Source organism: Gobius niger (assembly GCF_951799975.1).
Source record: "Gobius niger genome assembly, chromosome: 13".
NCBI lineage: Eukaryota > Metazoa > Chordata > Actinopteri > Gobiiformes > Gobiidae > Gobius > Gobius niger.
The window spans coordinates 4,146,055-4,163,861 of record NC_136864.1 but is presented as its reverse complement, the minus strand read 5'-3'; the positions used below and the strand labels follow the sequence as shown (position 1 = coordinate 4,163,861).

General features: G+C 40.8%; 1 protein-coding gene across 1 annotated transcript; it reads right to left on the bottom strand.

Moving 5' to 3' along the window:
* Window positions 1-386: 386 nt before the first annotated feature.
* On the bottom strand, window positions 387-10,717 carry ccne2 (cyclin E2). Its single transcript, XM_079569832.1, has 12 exons — window positions 10,710-10,717; window positions 8,848-8,887; window positions 8,420-8,504; window positions 8,286-8,339; window positions 7,437-7,582; window positions 5,396-5,531; window positions 5,001-5,147; window positions 4,371-4,466; window positions 3,419-3,553; window positions 3,232-3,343; window positions 2,962-3,119; window positions 387-604 (listed from the first exon to the last, which is right to left on the bottom strand). Exons 2-12 carry the CDS (start codon window positions 8,859-8,861, stop codon window positions 491-493), a joined length of 1,197 nt encoding a protein of 398 aa, XP_079425958.1. The 5' UTR covers window positions 8,862-8,887; window positions 10,710-10,717; the 3' UTR covers window positions 387-490.
* Between the last annotated feature and the right edge of the window lie 7,090 nt (window positions 10,718-17,807).

Below are 17,807 nucleotides of genomic sequence, written 5' to 3'. Positions count from 1 at the left end.
TAGGGACATTAGGAAGTTGATAAACTGAAACTGGCGCCTTGTAGCTCCCACTGTTTGTAACGGCAGTGGACAGATAAAAGCGCAGGTCGCTAAAAGATACAATTCCAAGACTTATTTCCGAGTTCATACATGTGTGCGGTCTTGGCAGTGGAACATCTAAGGACAAACGACAAGAATGTGTTTTAGTTCATTCCTAAGTCGGGCAAGTTGTACCAGTACATTTTGTAAACAATATTTTTTTCCCATCCAAACGAAATCCGAGGAACAAAAATAAAACACGGCTGCCCTTTTTTTTGTGGAAAATAAAAGTTCCAGTCTCTCTTTTTGGTCACGTAATAAAAAAAATGTTTAAAAAAGTCAGAGCTTAGTGTTAACTCCAGCTTCCGTCTCGTCCCGGACTCGTCCTCGTCCCGGGACTGGTCGGCTTCGCTCCTGGACGCGGCTGGCTCAGTGCCGTGTTTCCTCTTTGGCTCGTTCGAACTCTCGCTCTTCAGGGATTGGCCGGTTTCTCCGCGCTGTTCGGCGGCGTTAACGTGGACGCGCTGAGCGGGAGCGGAGAGAGCGACCCGTCGAGGCCGTCCGCCGTGTGCTCCTGGGCTTTCCTCTGAGAGAAGAGAGGAAAAAAACATTTAATATTTTCAAACGCCACAAATGCAATAGACTCATGCATTTGCCCGTCGTAAAGATTTGTTTCTAGCGCTGGGCTGTACTAGAGGTTAGATTTTTGGCCCGAGCCCGAGCCCGGCCCGAGCCCGACCCGACATTCGGGCCGGGCCGGGCCGAGATCTCCGCATGAGAGTCGGGCTCGGGTCGGGTCGGGCTCAAGTTTTTTTATTTTATTTTATTTTTTTTAAATTAATGTCATTATAATCTCTAATAAAAATCTATGCAATAGGCGGAGTCTATTGGATACAAAATGTGGCAATACGCAATATAAAATAGGGGAGTCCGGGAGGGAGGTGGTGCAGGTGCGGGGGGCGGGCGCACGTGCTGCTGTGTTATCACGTTTAAGCAGCGTGGTCAGGCTGTGATACCAGCGCCACACAGAGAACATCACTCTCCAGTCTTTCTCTCAGGACAGCGTTTCATTAACAGTGGATAAATAAGCAGTTTGGTTCCAGTTACTGCGTAAAAAGTAGCTTTTGTAGAGCGCCATGTTTATGAAACATGAAGGAGGAGGAGAGAGAGACGGAAAAGAGGAGACAAGACACATTGAGCTGCGGCGCTGGCTGCTCCGCGCCGCGTACGTCTCTGCCCACTCAGGTGTGTGCGCTACTGCTGCGTGCACGTATGCCGTGCGCGTAGCCGCGTACCTCGCAAACATAGTGCTGCTGTGCAGATGCACCTATCTGAGCCTTAAATAAATAATTATTTACATCGGGTTTGTTTCGGGTTCGGGCTGACAATTCACGTTAATTGCTCGGGTCGGGTCGGGTCGGGCTTCATAACCGCGGGCTCGGGTCGGGTCGGGCTTGATTTTTTGGGCCCGATCTAATCTCTAGGCTGTACCACTTTTATTTTAACTAAATCAATATATATTATCAAATAAACGTGACTTCCAAGTGAATCCTCAGGAGGCGGTGCTCTTCCTGTTCCGTTAATTCCCAATGAGTTTGCAGTGTTTTGTGTTTAAATGAATAAATTGCTGAAGCTAACGGCTAACACTAAACCAAAAGTAAAATAGCAACAAGATTTCTTTAGTGTAAATACTTTTTTTGTGATGTTGTTTTTGAAAGTAGCCGTTAGTCTGAGATAAAAAGTCCTCAATAAACAGTTTCCTGCCGTCAAAAATTTACATCCAATGTAATGTTTTTAACACGTAGCCAGTGGCCTCATAGACAGTGAGACATTTCCATCAGGATCTCACTGTCTATTGGGGCCGGGACAAAATATCACATCGGACTTGGATCGCAATACTTTGTATAATACCAAGTATCGATACTTTATCAAATGTTATCATATTTTTCTTATCATACATCATTTTCTCGAACTATTCATTCATTTGTGAAAGACATCGCTGATCCTTATGGGGAAATAGCGAGAGGACAGTGGAGATCGCACTCGGAGTCATGTGTTACTCCCTCTCTGAGAGCCTATAGAAGTCAATTCTTACATAATGTACATTATGTTTCACACATTAGGAGCATTGATACAAAATCAAACTTATTTTATACAAGCGCACTTATTTACCCCCTCCCCCATTTACCACAACATTTTTTGATTCAAATCCGTGCTTAGAATTGATACAATACCGATACATTTGGGCTAATTATATATGAATGAATGCATTTCAGTTAATGAACCTTTCTAAAACTGGTTATTTTATGTTGTAACTAAGGAGGCTGTATTAAAATGAATTTAAACAGTTAATTAACCATGTCAATGTTAAATTAACCACATAAGTAATTCAATGAATGCTTTAAATACACACAGAACATAAGCAGCTCCAGTCACATGACCATCAGCTGCTGTGGAGCAGTTTTGGCACAAAACAATGAAGTCTTTTGTGTCTCTAACTGCTGCCGCACCTTTTATGTTACAGGCTAATTAACGTTCATACTTTGGAATGGATAAATGTAATCAATACCAAATGGCTACTTTGGAATGATCCGCCATTGATCCCCATTCATAACTATTCTTACACCATGGAATAAAAATGGAAATCTGGATTATTAAACGGATAAATTGAGACACATATCGGACTGGATTTTCATTAAAACACTGTCAATTAGTCAGGATTTCTACAAGTTGCCGCAATTCAAACATTAAAAGAGCTTTGCCCAAAATCTATACATTAATGCCACAAATCTACAAAGATTCACAAACTCTCCATCCAACAAGAGTGAGAGGAAATGTCAACTTTCAAAAGCCATGGACATAATGGGCAACTCATGAGAATATAATGAGTTGTTTTTCCACTCTCTACAAACCCCCCCCTTTGGCGCGTGGCCGAGCACTCACCAGCAGGTCGAGGTAGGCCACGTGTGTCTGGATGTTGTGCCTGTCGTCGGGCTTGACTTTGGGGAAGCACTTGAGCTGAGGAGCGGGTTCCGAGCGCAGCGTCTCCATGAAGGGAGTCATCCACCGCACGCAGGGGGACACGCACTCCCATGACAGGCCTGCAGGGGGAGACAGAGGCCGGTTACACACTGGGGAACTTGACATGAGGTGATGAACGTATCGCTGCCTTGAGCTCTCTTCTGTTATTCTCAGATACAAAAGCGTTCTGACCTGAGACTCTGTGCACCACGTCGAAGGAGGAGAAGTGGCAGAAAGCAGCAGCCGCCAGCACGCTGTAGGAGAAGCCCAGAGACGCCACGTCCATGAGGGACAGGTCCAGCAGCTGCGGGACAGAGGGGACACGGTCAGAATCGACTCGACAAAACCACAGGAAAACGCGAGGAGTTGTATCTTATACCTGCGTGATCTGGATGTACGTCTCCTGCGAAAACTGCGGCACCAGGAAGTTCTGCGAGTCCGTCTGAGCCTCCACCTGACAGTAGAGCTTCAGCCACGAGATGGGCGTCTCCGGGCACAGGTTCCACTCCAGGGCCTGAAGGAAACATCAGACCACGGATTAATAAAGCACTTTAACCTCTTAACTCCCGCCTGAACCGAGAGCATTTTCTCCAGTTCAGCTTTACCCAAATCCTGTAGACCAGTGTAACGCCTCATTTGAAAGCTAAGATCTACAAAACTCATCTAAATGGATCTTTTTCCTCACATCAGATTTGTTTTTCCATCATTTTTTTGGGGGGGTCTCAACTCATTATTGTAACTTTTTTGTTAATTTTTTGTCAAAGAGTAAATATTTTGTCTCTTTTTGTCACATTTGTCCTTTTGTCAATTTTTTGTCCAATTTTTATCACACTTTTTTTTATAATTTTTTGGTCAGCTTGTTTTGTCATTTTTTGTATACAAAAAATTGTCCTTTTTTGTGACATTTTTTGTCCTTTTTTGTCATTTTTTTTTATACATCTTTTGTCAATTGTTGTGACATTTTTGCCACTTTTTCATAATTTTTTTGTCAAATTCTTGTCAATTTTGTGTCTGTTTTTTGGACCATTTTTTGTCCGTTTTTTGTCACATCTTCATTATTGTTTTTGTCTCAGTTCTGTCGCTATTTTCTCATCTTTTCCCAGAAGCTTTTAGATTGGGGTAAAGCCAAACTGGAGAAAATGTGCTCGGTTAAGGGGTTAAAGATGAGTTCATGGGTGGCAGTAGTAGTTCACTGGGTCAAGCTAATATGGCGCTTACGTCCAAGTATTTGTAAGAGATGAAGTCCCTGACAGCAGACAGAGATCGAGCTGTAGCCTGAAAGATGTGAGTAGCTTGCAGGAGGAGATGCAGTTTATGGTCAAAACCATTACCTTGAGGATGGTCAGCTCTGTTTTCTGGATGTCCCACGTGTCGCAGGCGCCGTCTGTGACGTAGGCGAACTCAAAGATCTTTGGAGGGTAGATCTCCTGAAGGAACACGTACAACAGAGAAGAAATTACACAATGCACTGCTTGAGATCACTTTGTCAGATTAAAAGGAGAGCGCTGCAGGCAGATAAGAGGAAAAATACAGTAGGTAACTTAGATTATGATCATGATAAAGCCAGGTTTAAATTCATAGTTTCTATTTGTTGGGGATTTTCAATATCTCATATAGTTTTTGAATGAGAAATTCAAATGTCGCTTATGTTTTTTTTTAGTTCAAAGCTCAATAAATCAGGCTGGAAATCGAATATCAACCAGTCCCTTTGATTTTTTTTTTTATTATTAAGTCCAAGACTGGAAAGTTTGCAGTCTGAAGGAGGAACTGTTGTTGCAAGAGTGTGATGAAAACCTCATTTTCCCTGCAGACTTTTGCACAAAGGAAATGCCCATATTTGGATTACACACTCCATATCTAGTTTAAATGTTCTGAGATGTTTCTGACTCTACTTGAAACACTTTGTCTTCATTTCAGGTTCATTTATTTGCCATAGTTTGCACTTTTACTGCTTTAAGTACCTCTATCTTGGCGGCGATGAAGAGCGAGGTGATGCCGATGAGCTGCAGGTAGTCCTTGTTCATGTCGTCCTGCGTGGACATGTAGCGGTCGAAGAAGTCCTGAGCCAGATACGCCGTCTGTCTGTGCAGGCTGTACACCTCGCTCACCTGCGCAAACAAATCATTTAGTTGAGCTTGTCCAGAGTTTAGGTCATTTCCATGAACGTATACAGTGATAATTGTTGAGCGATGTCAGAATTTTACAATACATTTTGGCCCAATGACACAGACTTCTAATGCTTTTTAATGCCCTGTGGAAACCCTGTTTAATGTCAGAGTGAAATTAGCAATGCTTCTAATTTTCCGAATCTGCTTGATGATGAAATAAGCCCCCGTGCTGTGGTCCCTGCCCTCACCTCCAGGAGCCAGTCCAGCAGGATGGCCCTCATCTTGGGCTGGATCTTGGGGTGTTTCTGGAGGTAGCTCTTGTCGTGGACGTACTTCAGCTCTTTGTTCAGCATCTTGATCCAAACGTCGTCGCAACTCGCCCAACTGCAAGAATAAACGCATCAGGTTTAGTACTGGTTTTATTAAGGTAAGATTGCAGAGGTTAGCGCTCTCGCTTCACAGCTGGAAGGTCCGGGGTTCGATGGACGGGGCCTTTCAGTGTGGAGTTTGCATGTTCTCCCTATGTCTGTGTAGGTTTCCTCCACCACTAAAAACATGTATAATAGGCCATGATGAATGATGTGCGTGAGTGAATGTATGGTGGGCAGAGGGAGGGTTGGCGCAGACGTGTGTGTCTCCCCCAGAGGAAACTGAAGCTACAAACAGTTTACCAACACCGAGTAGGGAGTAAATGTACGATCATCTCATGTAAAGCGCTTTGTGACTATGTCTGTGAAAGGCGCTATAAAAATAAAGATCTTATTATTATTATTTATCTCTGAGGAAACTTATTTGAAAGACAAAAATCAGCAGATTCCCAAACAAAAAAACGGTCTTGAACTCTTATGGTTCTGAACTTATAAGCAAAGTCAAGACATGTGACGGATTTTCACCACGATGTTTCCCAGCTCCCTTAAATATCAAAGGAAAAACAAACAAAAATTTCAGCCAAAACAGAGTCGGCTTCGTTTTGGACCATCTTTGTGGTTTTAGCAAAGTTAAGAATTAAAAAAAAATAGTCCCGCAATGTCACAATTTGCAACTGACTGTGTTGTTTTGTACAGTATATCTGATGTAATCTCAAGAAAATGCTCAGTGAGACAGAAGACCTTTGTGGTTTTTGGTACGACAGGAGTCCTCGTCTGCCGCCTGCCGTTTGTAAGTCAATGGGGGACGGAGCAGGAGCTTTAAAAATGCTAAACGCGCAGACAATACAAGGGACTTTATGATAATGTGCCTCGTTGGGAGTTAATGCGAAACTGTAGCCAACGCGAGGACAGAACAGGAAACCAGCTGCAGCCGATACAGGACAAAAACAGGAGTGAAAGCTTCAATCTGCCGCGAAAAGAAGCACCGTCTTCTTTATTCTGTAACAGGTTTATAACAAGCCATATGTTTTCATCTGGCTCCCTTGACGCTTGACACTGAAAGCTGTGGTTTCTGGCTGTGCTCTCCCCTTCCCTCGCACCACTGGCTCCTGTTATCTGCACTCTTTACAAATAAAACCCTTCCCTTCTCCAAATATTTTTAAATGTGACTTTGTGCACAAATTGTAATCTACATTTTAACTGCCTTTCCCAATTATGTTTATGTAGACTTCTGTGACATGTATAAAAATGCAGCAAATATAAAAAATACATTTCTAAGTGACGTCTCTAATCCTGTGTACGAGCTTCTAAAAATGTGCAATGTGTAAAATGTGATAGCAGGGGGTAGTTTATGAGAGGCATAGGGCTTATTTACTCAAGACATTCCTCAAGAGGGAGCTCATTATATAGGCCAGAATCAGCAGATTCCGAAACAAAAAACGTTAAGTCTCTATCTCTTATGGTTCCGAAATTCTAAGCAAAAGTCTGCAACATAAAATATATAAAATACGATCTGATGTGTACGAACTTGAGGCCGATGTTTCTCAGTTCCCCTGAGGGCTGGGACGTTTTTGGAGGCCCATGATCTGACTGAGCTCTTTCCAAAGCAAAAAAGTATCTTTCGGTTCTGGAGATATCGACCTCCAAGTTTCTAAGTTTAAATGAATCTGTTGTTTGCCTAGTTTTAGATCTGTCCCTCATATATTACTGAAATTGCAGTAATGGCTCTAGAAACAGAAATACTACAAGTTTTTGGGTTGTACCGGAGCTGTAATGCGAGGGCTGCCTGTTGTTCACAAATTATCAATGTCGCAATATTGATTTTTACAATATCAAAAACAATCTATCGCAAACGGCCTTAAACAAAAACACCTTCTTGCTTCCAGACTTTTTTTTCCCCCAACACCACGGCCTTAAATACCTGAGCTGTGGTAAAGGCGACGGCTGTATGAACAGGTTCTTGAAGGTGAACTGCCTGAAGCCCTTCGTGTCGCTGGGCTGCAGCTCTTTGTGCGGCGTCTCGATGAGGACGCAGGGACTGGCTCCATCGTCTGACCTCCAGCACTTCTGCACAACACCACAAGAACAGAAGAAATGGGATTAAAACGTGCAATCAAAATGAATGTGTAGCTAACTGAAGGTGAAAGTGACCTTACAGAATCTAAAAATGAGCAAAAACTAATGGATTTAGTTGTTTTGGAAACGCTCCAGATGATTATGCAACCTCAACAATGAGATGAAGTAAGACGAGGACATCTAGTGGTTAAACAGCGGTACTGCAGCTAGGTGGTTTTGAAGTCTGTGTGAAACTTAAGCTTCTCATAGACATTATCAAACCATTACAAGTGCTCATATTTAAATCAATTACCCGTCATATACTCTAAATTGCAAATTATGAGATAAGTCAGTGTACAGGGGTTTATTTTAAGCTCTGGTGTCATTTTATTGCCACAAATGCAAAAGAAATCGTGACATATTTCATTCCATAAGATCTGTAAATATTCAAACAAACAGGGGAATGAGAAATGTTGATATTCTAAATTAAACACAACGGGAAACTTGTCTGCTTTTGTTTTAGATCACAGCTTGTGTTTTTTGACAGTTGAGCAATGTCATCGTTGTGTGTTCTGTCTCTTAGGAATAATCATATTTTCACAGAAAGAAATTCCAGTTTGAATCCGCTGTAATGCTTTTTAATGACTTTTAAGGCCTTAATGTCAGCATAATTAATTGAAAGCAGAGTAAAGACTTGATGTAATGAGCTACTGACCTGAATCTCATAGCTCTGTGTCTTGGCGGCAGGTTGGAGCTTCTTCTTCAGAGGCTGGAGAAACAATACACACTTTTATAAGCAACGTTATACCTGTTTCAAAGTTATACAATAGAGTTGTACTGTAAACTTACCTCTGAGGATTTCCTCTTTTTCGGCAGTGGTTTGACCGTGGGTTCTAGCGTGTTTGAATCTCTGACTTGCAAAGTGAGGCGGCCGCTGCAAAACGAGGACAAAAATGATGAAAACACTGCATTACGATGATTAAACACACAACACGTCTTACTATGAGCGAGTTAGGCCTGTGTTTGCTAAATGTTGATTAATAAACGTTTAAATCTAGACAGGGACATGCATAAAAGGGACTGAACAGACAGACATCTACCAAAGCTATATCAATCTAATCACACGGCTGTCTCTGGAGATGGGCCAAGAAAACAAGGCCATTTATAGTTCCTGTTTTGGCAGCACAATGACAAAACAATGCAACGTTTGCTGTTTTATCCTGTGCAAAGAAACCTCTTAATAGTAACCTCCATAAACTACTGTTACATCGACATACCTGCGTCGAGACATGATGTTGGCTTGGTTTTGTGGCTGATCTGTAAAAAGGCAAAACAGAACATTATGATAGAACTCGTATGATTGAAGAAGTCACACAAACAACTCACATTCAAGTGGCAGAATAAAGAAGAATGAAGATTTGACGGGAATAAGGCAGGTATAACATGCAACTTGCTCATGTGGGAGCCATTTTAGGTGGTAACAGGCTACATAAACATGCTTAACTTGCACAAAAGCGGTGTTTTAAGTGGTAATACTGTAATGTAAAGGCAAATCAAGCATTTATTGACGTATATAGGCAGTAATAATGCATACAATTGAGTCATAAGCAGTCAATGGACATGGCAACTCTGCACAAGTCTGCCTGGATTATGTCTATAAAAAGGGCTAAAATCTAAATTTTCGAAGGACTAATGGTGAAACTGTTATGCCACAGTAATAGAGGAGGTTTGGGGCTTTTCAAATCGGTGGGCATTGTGCATCTTTTCTTAAGCCGATATGTAAATAAAAAGGCTAAATTAGCAAGAGAACAGAAGCTAAGTTTTGAATATGGAGCCAAAAAGGTGGGGGCAGTTTTGAGCGCTCGATTCTTGGCAAAATAAGCAAAAAAATCAGCATTTAACCCCGCATTATCGAGGGTATACTTGTAAATACGCGTCTCCCGGTCGAGTATATGTGTTTGGAATGAGCCAAAAGTGTCGAAAAATGACTTTAATCGAGGGTTGAAACTCGAAGACGCGCCAATTCAGAGAGCGCCAGAGCGGGAGGATTGGAGTCAGCCTCCCCTTTGCCCAAAGCGGGGGAACAGTCCACAAAAGTCCGCTTAAACCCGGGCATATCCCCGTAATTGCACATTTATGTACTGCTTCACACGCTGGGTTATCAGATATCTGCGGTACGGTGGTTTCTGGGGCTGACAAAGGCTCCAAAAGCGGGAGAACAGCGAGGCTAACGCAGATACGGGGATGCTACTGTAATTAGCAGCGGCTAAAGCCCGGTCACTTGCTAACTAGGTCAACAATAACCGGGTCCCATTGATGCGCACACAAAAAGACAAGATGCTAAACGTCATAATCCAATTTTATACGCTTTTTATGGGATTAGGAATACGGCACAAGTGAACAGACAGCCCAGGCAGAAGGATCAGATCGTAATTTATAACCCAACACTTGCAAGGCTATAATAAAGCATTTGGATGGGTGGTGGGCTCAAAATGCAGCTTTTTCACAAAAATGCGAGCTCAAAAAGGGGGTAAAACTACTTTGGGAAACTGTTACAGCCCATACATGTTAGTCACGATGAAATCAAGGCATGTGTATTACAATAAAGCGATTACAAAACTAAGCCAACAGTATGCAAACAATAGTCTGGGGGTTTGTCCAGGGTCAATCCTCGTCTAGCACCTGATATAAGGCTGCAAATAAACACCTTTTGTTGTTGTTGTTGTTTTAAACCTGTTAGCTAGACCTGTAAGATTCCCTCCATAATGTAAACTCACATAATTCTCATAGCATATATATAATAATGTATGTAAAACAAATGAAAAGCCAGGATTAAATTCGTAGCAAAGCGCACAAAGCTCTGGTGTAGTTTTGATTGTACTATGGTTATTTACGCGCATTTTCTGTCCTTGTTTGGTGCTAGTTTGCCGTAGCTTTGCAGATTCCCTCCTTCTTGCGATGCGAAACTGTACCAACAAGTTCCAAGTACAATGAAAGCTCACAATCTCACAAAACGGTGCGACCGCGGCTCATTTTAGCCACATCTAAGCGCGAACCCCGCAGATATAAGGCGATATAAGCATAAAGCGAGGGTAAAAAGTGTTGGGAAAAGCTCTAAAAAGCGCCGTGTGGCTCTTACCTTGTCGCTGGTGGGGAATGAATGAATGATCAGCTGTGGCGCCAACCCTTATATGAGCCCGCACTGCACTGACCACTGCGCATGCGGCTTCCCGGTTTCGCACAAAAGCGCTAGAATGTTCAAATCTGTGGCGCTATTTCCACATCCGAAAGACGACTTTTAGACGGGCACGGGCTTAAACTTTAACCAGGCTAGTTTATAAAGCAGCGCGTTTACGCTAAACCGAGTTTTACGCTAGCTACGGTTGATTTCGCCCGTTTGAAACGTTAGTGGAAGTTTTTTTTACGTAACGGTGGATTCACGTATTTTCCGGTTGGACTTTTAAAACACGTAAAGGTTACATTGTTCGCATCCAGTTGGAAAATCCGATCAGAAATTCGTATTTATGGATTTATTTGTGCTTTTTCAGCGGCTTCCGGGTACAAAGGGGGAGACGCGGCGACGCGCGGCCAATCAGAGCGCGCCGTGGGGAAGCCGCGTGGACCCGCTGCATAATGTCAACACAAGAGTCACGTGACGCAGCCCGATCAGCTGATGTGTCAAAACAAGGAAGACAGCGGGAAAATGGGTTTAGGAAGACATTTTATGGCTTAAAATGACATTTTTTATTGAATGTATCAGAAGTTAAGCCCTGCCTGAACCGAGGGCCTTTTCCCCAGTTCAACTTCTACAAAACAACTCATCTAAACGGATCACTGTTCTCGCATTGTCGTCATTTTTCTTTTTTCTTTTTTTCCCCCAATGCGTTTTAATTAATTAATTAATTTAAAGGCTCTATACTTATTTTTTTTCCATTTCAAACAAAGAAAGAGGAAGCCACTAAATTGAAATGTTGGTGGGGGTACAAACTCATCCCTAATCTTCCTAACACATTTGTAGCATCCCAATTCTTCACAGGGACATGTTTATAGGCACATATCACAACTTGCAGGGTCACTTTTCACGGTAGTGTTTTCCCCACAAATGTCTGAGTTTACAATATACTTAAGGACAACAAAATACATTTAATTTCAGAACTAGAAAAAAAATCAGGTATAGCTCCTATAGAGACAGTGCATATTAATGAACATATAAAATATGTGCATATGTCAGATTTTTGCCCTCAGCTAATACTGTTCAGACAATCTGTTGTCCCTAGACAGGCTGATGTGAAACTTTACATTGAACATTTAACAGTGAGATACATCAAAGTCACAAAACAATACAGGAAACAGGACAAAGAACAGTAGAAGCACAACATACACTGACATTCACATACACTGAATAAGGAACATTAGGGCTCTCAGGCGACTACAGTGACAAGAGACTGGACAGGACAGAGGACAGGGAAGGGTGAGGCAGACGCTGAAGGCGGTTCACCTCTAGAAACCCAGGGGAAGTCAGTTCATGTACTAAAATCATTAATTGCTACAAATATATAAAATATTGTGTTTTTGTCACACATTTTGGTCACCTTTTCATCGCCTTTTTGTCATGTGTTTGTGTCTCTTTAGTTGCATTTTCACACTCATTTTTGGTCACTTTTTTGTTGCTCTTTTTTTGCTTTTTTGTTGGGTTTCCGTTACACATTTTTGTCTCTTTTCCGTCACATTTTTGTCACGTTTCTGTCGCTCTTGTTACATTTTCATCCTCGTTTTTGTCTCATTTTTGTTGCTATTTTGACACTTTTTTCAAGAAATGTAACGCCTCATTTGAAAACATGTCATTGTGTTTTTGTCGTGATTTCATCTCTTTTCTGTCACTTTTTTGTCATGTTTTTGTCCAAACTGAGGAATCTGTGTTCAGTTCAGGAGGGGGTTAAGAGGTTAAAGGCCTTATACCAGTCAATTAAAATGTTAGTTGTGTTCCAAATTAATTCCTAACTTTCCTGACATGGAAGCATCCTAATTGATTGACTGCGGAATTCTTCCGCAGTCAATTATTGGTTTTCATGTTCTTTATTATTATTCCTCTTCCATCTTTTTCCCGATTTTCTAGAGCTTTCAGCACCTTCATGCTTTGTGCAATTTATGCAAGTTATGCATCAAAACGTTCCGCATGTTGAGGAGAAGGGTGCTATTACTTTTGGGACTTCTGCAACTTACGGTTTTTCCGCAATCGGCCAAAATGTCGGAGATTTTTCCCATTGACTTATAATGGGGCTGCCGCAAATCCATGCTTTTCTGCACTTTTTTCTGCATTTTATGCAATTTCTGCACTTTGTGCATGTTCAGCTTCTGCAACTTGTGGGTTTTGAGAAAAAATTGGCCTTCTGCAGATTTCCAGTTTTTTTATACGGGAGTTTGAATTTTTTGCATTGGTGTGTATGTGGGAATCCAGCCAATCGGGAGACTCCAGGACTTTCAGCCATTTGTGCAGCTTCTGCCAATCAAGCACTTTCAACAGTTTGACCAGTTTATGGAATTTAAAAAGTTTATGCAATATTAATAATTTATGCAAAGTAACCACTTTATGGGATTTAACCAGTTTGTGCATTTTAAACCGTTTATGCAACTTAAGAGTTTATGCCATTTAGGATTTATGAATTTTAAAGAGTTTATGCAATTTACATAATTTATGCAAATTAACCCATTCATGCATTTTACCACTTTATGCAGTTTATACAGTTTATGCAACATGACATTTTATGCAGTTTACCAGTTTATGCAAATTTGATTATGCAATTTGAAGAGTTTATGCAATTTCTGCATTCGCTTCCCGCATTTCCGCAGTCAATCGCAATGTATTTACGGGTACAAATACCGTAACCTAAGCTAAGCCCCTGTACATAGTATCAATTTGTCACACTTTTTTTTTCTAGAGTTCGCTGCTCATCAACAGAAAATCCCACAAGAGTCAGACCTGCATTAAATGAAAGCTTGAACTCTTGACTTGAAGTAGACCTCACACAAACAAGCAAAGTCTTCAAGTTTGAGTTGTCCCGTACATTCTTTCTTAAATGAGAGGAGCGAGGCCTTGTATCTCCCTCTTTTATTCTGGACGCACCAGAATAAAGTTAACATACATCACATGGCAGCACTGATTTTTACTTTCGCTTCAGTATGGATTGAGCCTAGAGGCCGATCAGAGATGGGTAGACTATATTAAAGTATATTTTATAAATTAGTTTAGGGTTAGGATTGATTGTTATTTTTGCACTGAATATGGAAAGCACTTTGGGGCAGTACTCTGTTTTTAAAAATGTGCTATATAAATAAACCTTGAGCTTGACCTTGCTATTGCTGTTCAATGTAAAGGACGTAATATAGAATAATTGTAAGTACTTTTTGTTGATGAGTGCTCTGCTCCACCTAATGGCCACATTTAGCATATACAAAGGTGCTTTGATGCAGGACTAAAGTATACAGTGATCAGGCTGTGGTTGTTGCCACATGAATATAAATGTCCTTGGCCACTCCCATAACGACACAGACCACTTTACCCTAAAGACACTTGAAACACAAACTTGTGGCCGCTGCCCCTCCCTAAATGAACTGGTCTGTAAACTGAACTGATCTGGTCCTGTTGAAATCCCCCTTTACAGTCCGTGCAAAAAAAAAAAAAAAAAAAAAAAAAAACAGACAAAAAGATGGGCAGCAAACGTTTCCAGAACATTAAAACATACACAGCATTAGTTAAAGCATTCACACACACCAATGTTCTGGACTGGATTGACATCACAAGAGACTTGAAACTATTTAAAGAAATAAGGTCCGTGATTTTTATGTCTTTCTGCAGTAAGTTCCATGTTAATGGAGCCAAATTTTTAAAAGACAAGATAAATAAGAAGGCCGTGTCCAACATTATCAATTTTGAGCCGTTCTGTGCTCTAAGTGTTTTTACACTCCTGGAGCTGCTCAGGGGCGGACTGGCCATATGTCCATTCTGGAAGAAGGGCCACTGGCTCTTGGGCCACCGGTCTGGCCTCTGAATTTTCTCCTTAACCTCTTAACCCCGCCTTAACCGAGCTTTACCCAAATCTAAAAGTTTAAAAGAAAACAAATGAGGATGAAAACAGAACAAAAATTTGCCGGAAAAGCAACAAAAAAGTGACCGAAATGTAATGAAAACAGGTCAACAAAGCAACAAAAAAATCAATGAAAAACCAACAGAAACATGATAAAAAAAAAACGGCAAAAAAGAGACTATAACACAATGACAAAATAATGAAAAAAGCCACAAAAATGTGACAAAAACACGGTGACAACGTGACAAAAAGTTACTATCACTTCTGTCGGTCTTAGCTTTTTCGAGAAGCTTTAGATTTGGGTAAAGTCGAACTGAAAATAATGCACTAGTTAAAATATGTGTTTGTGGAGTGCGCAGTCACAAAGCCAGGCTGGTCAGAGTCCAGGGCCGTTTTTCAGTCCCAGTCCGCCCCTGGAGCTGCTCACCACGCACTATCCAAACTGAAGTTATTTTTAAAGAAAATTGTTCCTTTAGTTGCCAGCAGGAGGAGTTCCAGTCACGATTTTCAAGCTCTTCTCCTGCATTTCATCACCATCAAATTATAAAACGTAAAATATCAAAACTGAGTCTCCAGAATAATGTTTTAAAGTCTATTTTCGATGCTATGAGGGAAGATGATGTAAAAAATGTGTATGTAAAATTGACTAGGTATTGCACAAGTAAAGTGTATAATGGGCAGCAGAAGAACACCAATGCAAATGTTACATCTGCCCACTCATTACAGTGGGCTGCATAAGTATCGGCCCCCCTTTACCTTTTCAACATTTTGCCACGCTATGGACCATAAACATAAACATATTTATTGTGTTCTGTGGACAGTTTCCCCCACCTGAGCTGTGTCTCTCTGCAGTTCATCCAGGGTCATCATAGGCTTCTTGGTAACAGCTCTGGTCAGTGCTGTCCTTGTTCGGTCAGTAAGTTGAGGAGGAACGGCTGGGTCTTGGTAGGTTATGCCATACTCTTTCCTTTCCATTCCTGGATGGTGTATTTAACTGTACTTTGAGACATGATCAAAGCTTTGGAAATCTTGTTATAACCTAACCCAGCTTAATACTTCTCAATAACTTTATCCCGGACCTGTCTGGTGTGTTCTTAGATGTTGTCTGCTGACCTCTGAGACCATCACAGAGCAGCTGTATTTTAACTCACTTTATATTACACACAGGTAGACTCTATTTAGTCATCGGGTCAACATGTGATCATTCAGAAATCATCAGGCAACTTCTGAAGGCAATTGGTTGCACTAAAAGTAAAGGCGGGTAGGTACTTATGCAAATCACACTTTTCAGTTTTTATTTATAAAAAAAATGTCTAAATCATATACCAATTCGTATAATTTCACTTCACGATTGTGTGTCACTTAGTGTGTGTCTTTCACATAAAATTTCAATTAAATATATTTATGTTTATGGTCTATAGCAGGAGTGTCAAACTCATTTTGGGTCGCGGGCCGAAATTCAGCTCCCATGGCGGCTCACGGGCCACATATAATAGAGAAAATGTTTCCAATAAATGAATAATAATAAGCTGTGATTTGATCAAAGCCCCAACTTGACTGTAGCTTCATCAATGACAACGGCTTATACTTGTATTGCACTTTACAAGCCTGTGTCACAAGTTCCTGAAAGTGCAGTAGTCATTATTCATTATTCATTCACTTGGTGTTGGTAAACTTTTATTGAAGCCACAGCCGTCCTGGGGCAGACTGTCCATTTACCACATGGCTATATAATGTGTTGTTCATAACCCGAGCTCTTATTATGTCAGTGCCCTCTGCTGAACACGTGTGGAACTCTATCCTTTTTTTTTTAATTTAATGCCCCCTAGTGGCTAGAATGAGCATTCTGGTTATTCTTTAAAAATTCATAAGGAATGGGCTAGAGACTTACTTTTTTTTTTTACATACTCTGGAATTTATGCTCTACAGGGCATTAAATCATCTCGCGGGCCGGATGTTTGACACCCCTGGTCTATAGTATGGTATAATCTCTAAAAGTTAAAGGGGGGCCCATACTTATGCACACCACTGTATATTTACTGAACCCCATGCTTTCCCCCCAAAACATTTAAACTGTCAGTGAGGATTGTATCGGCCAGGTAAGAGATACATAACTAAACAAAAAGCCTGATTGTGTTATTCTGAAAATGGATCTTCTTGTACTCGATTGCTTGGATAGAAATGTGTTTGTTGTAAAAACAAAAAGACCCCAGGAAGAGTAGCTGAAGCTGCAGGTTGCTGACTCTAATGGGATTCTTAACAAACATAAAACGACACAAATACAGAAGGCTGTGTGCATTTTATCATTTATTTATTTCCTTTGCTCTAGTAATGAGAGATCACAGATTGACAGTCAAAAACACTGACCCCAGTTACATCGCTCCTCAGAACTACATCCATCACACAAATGATAAGAAACAATAATACAACGTTATTACGAGTTAAATAACCCTAACATCCTTTTTTATTTAGTCTTTTTTTTTTGGCAAAGTGCAGAGTAATATTCAGAGTAAACTACACAAGAAACGGAAAAAAAAACAAAATGTGTGAGATTTTTTTTTTCTTTTCTTTTTCTTAAATGCCACAAATTTTCACACGTTTTATCAAAATTCAAAAGTTCCTGCTACATCGTACTGTGTGGTTTATATAAAGAACAACGACGGACACTGCTGGCTTTTCGTCTGACGAGGGAGTTGAGCGAAAATGTTATGCATAGTTATTGACAACAACGAGGATAAATTTCAAGTTTTCCATTGATGCATTGTCCAAAAAAACCTGGAAGGCACGTGATCCGCAATTATTTCTTTTCAAGGCATTGTTAATTAAAAAAAACAAAAACAACAATAACACAAAATTATCGTTATAAATCCCTGTGAAGTGAAGATATCGGAGAAACCAGATCCCTTCTGTAAAAAAAACACAATGATTGCGACGAATAGGTAAAAAGCTTAAATACTTAAAATGCACTCGAGTATCGATACGTACAGCAAAACGAAGCTAAAGCTAACGAAGCTAACAAGATACATGTTAGAGCTTTCAATAAATCGTTAAAGGGATATTTCAGGATTTTTGACATTTATATGGTTAGTCTGGTGTTATAAGTTATTTGCCTCAGGTGCTCTGTGGAGCGGGTCAGACTGTTTTTAATGCAG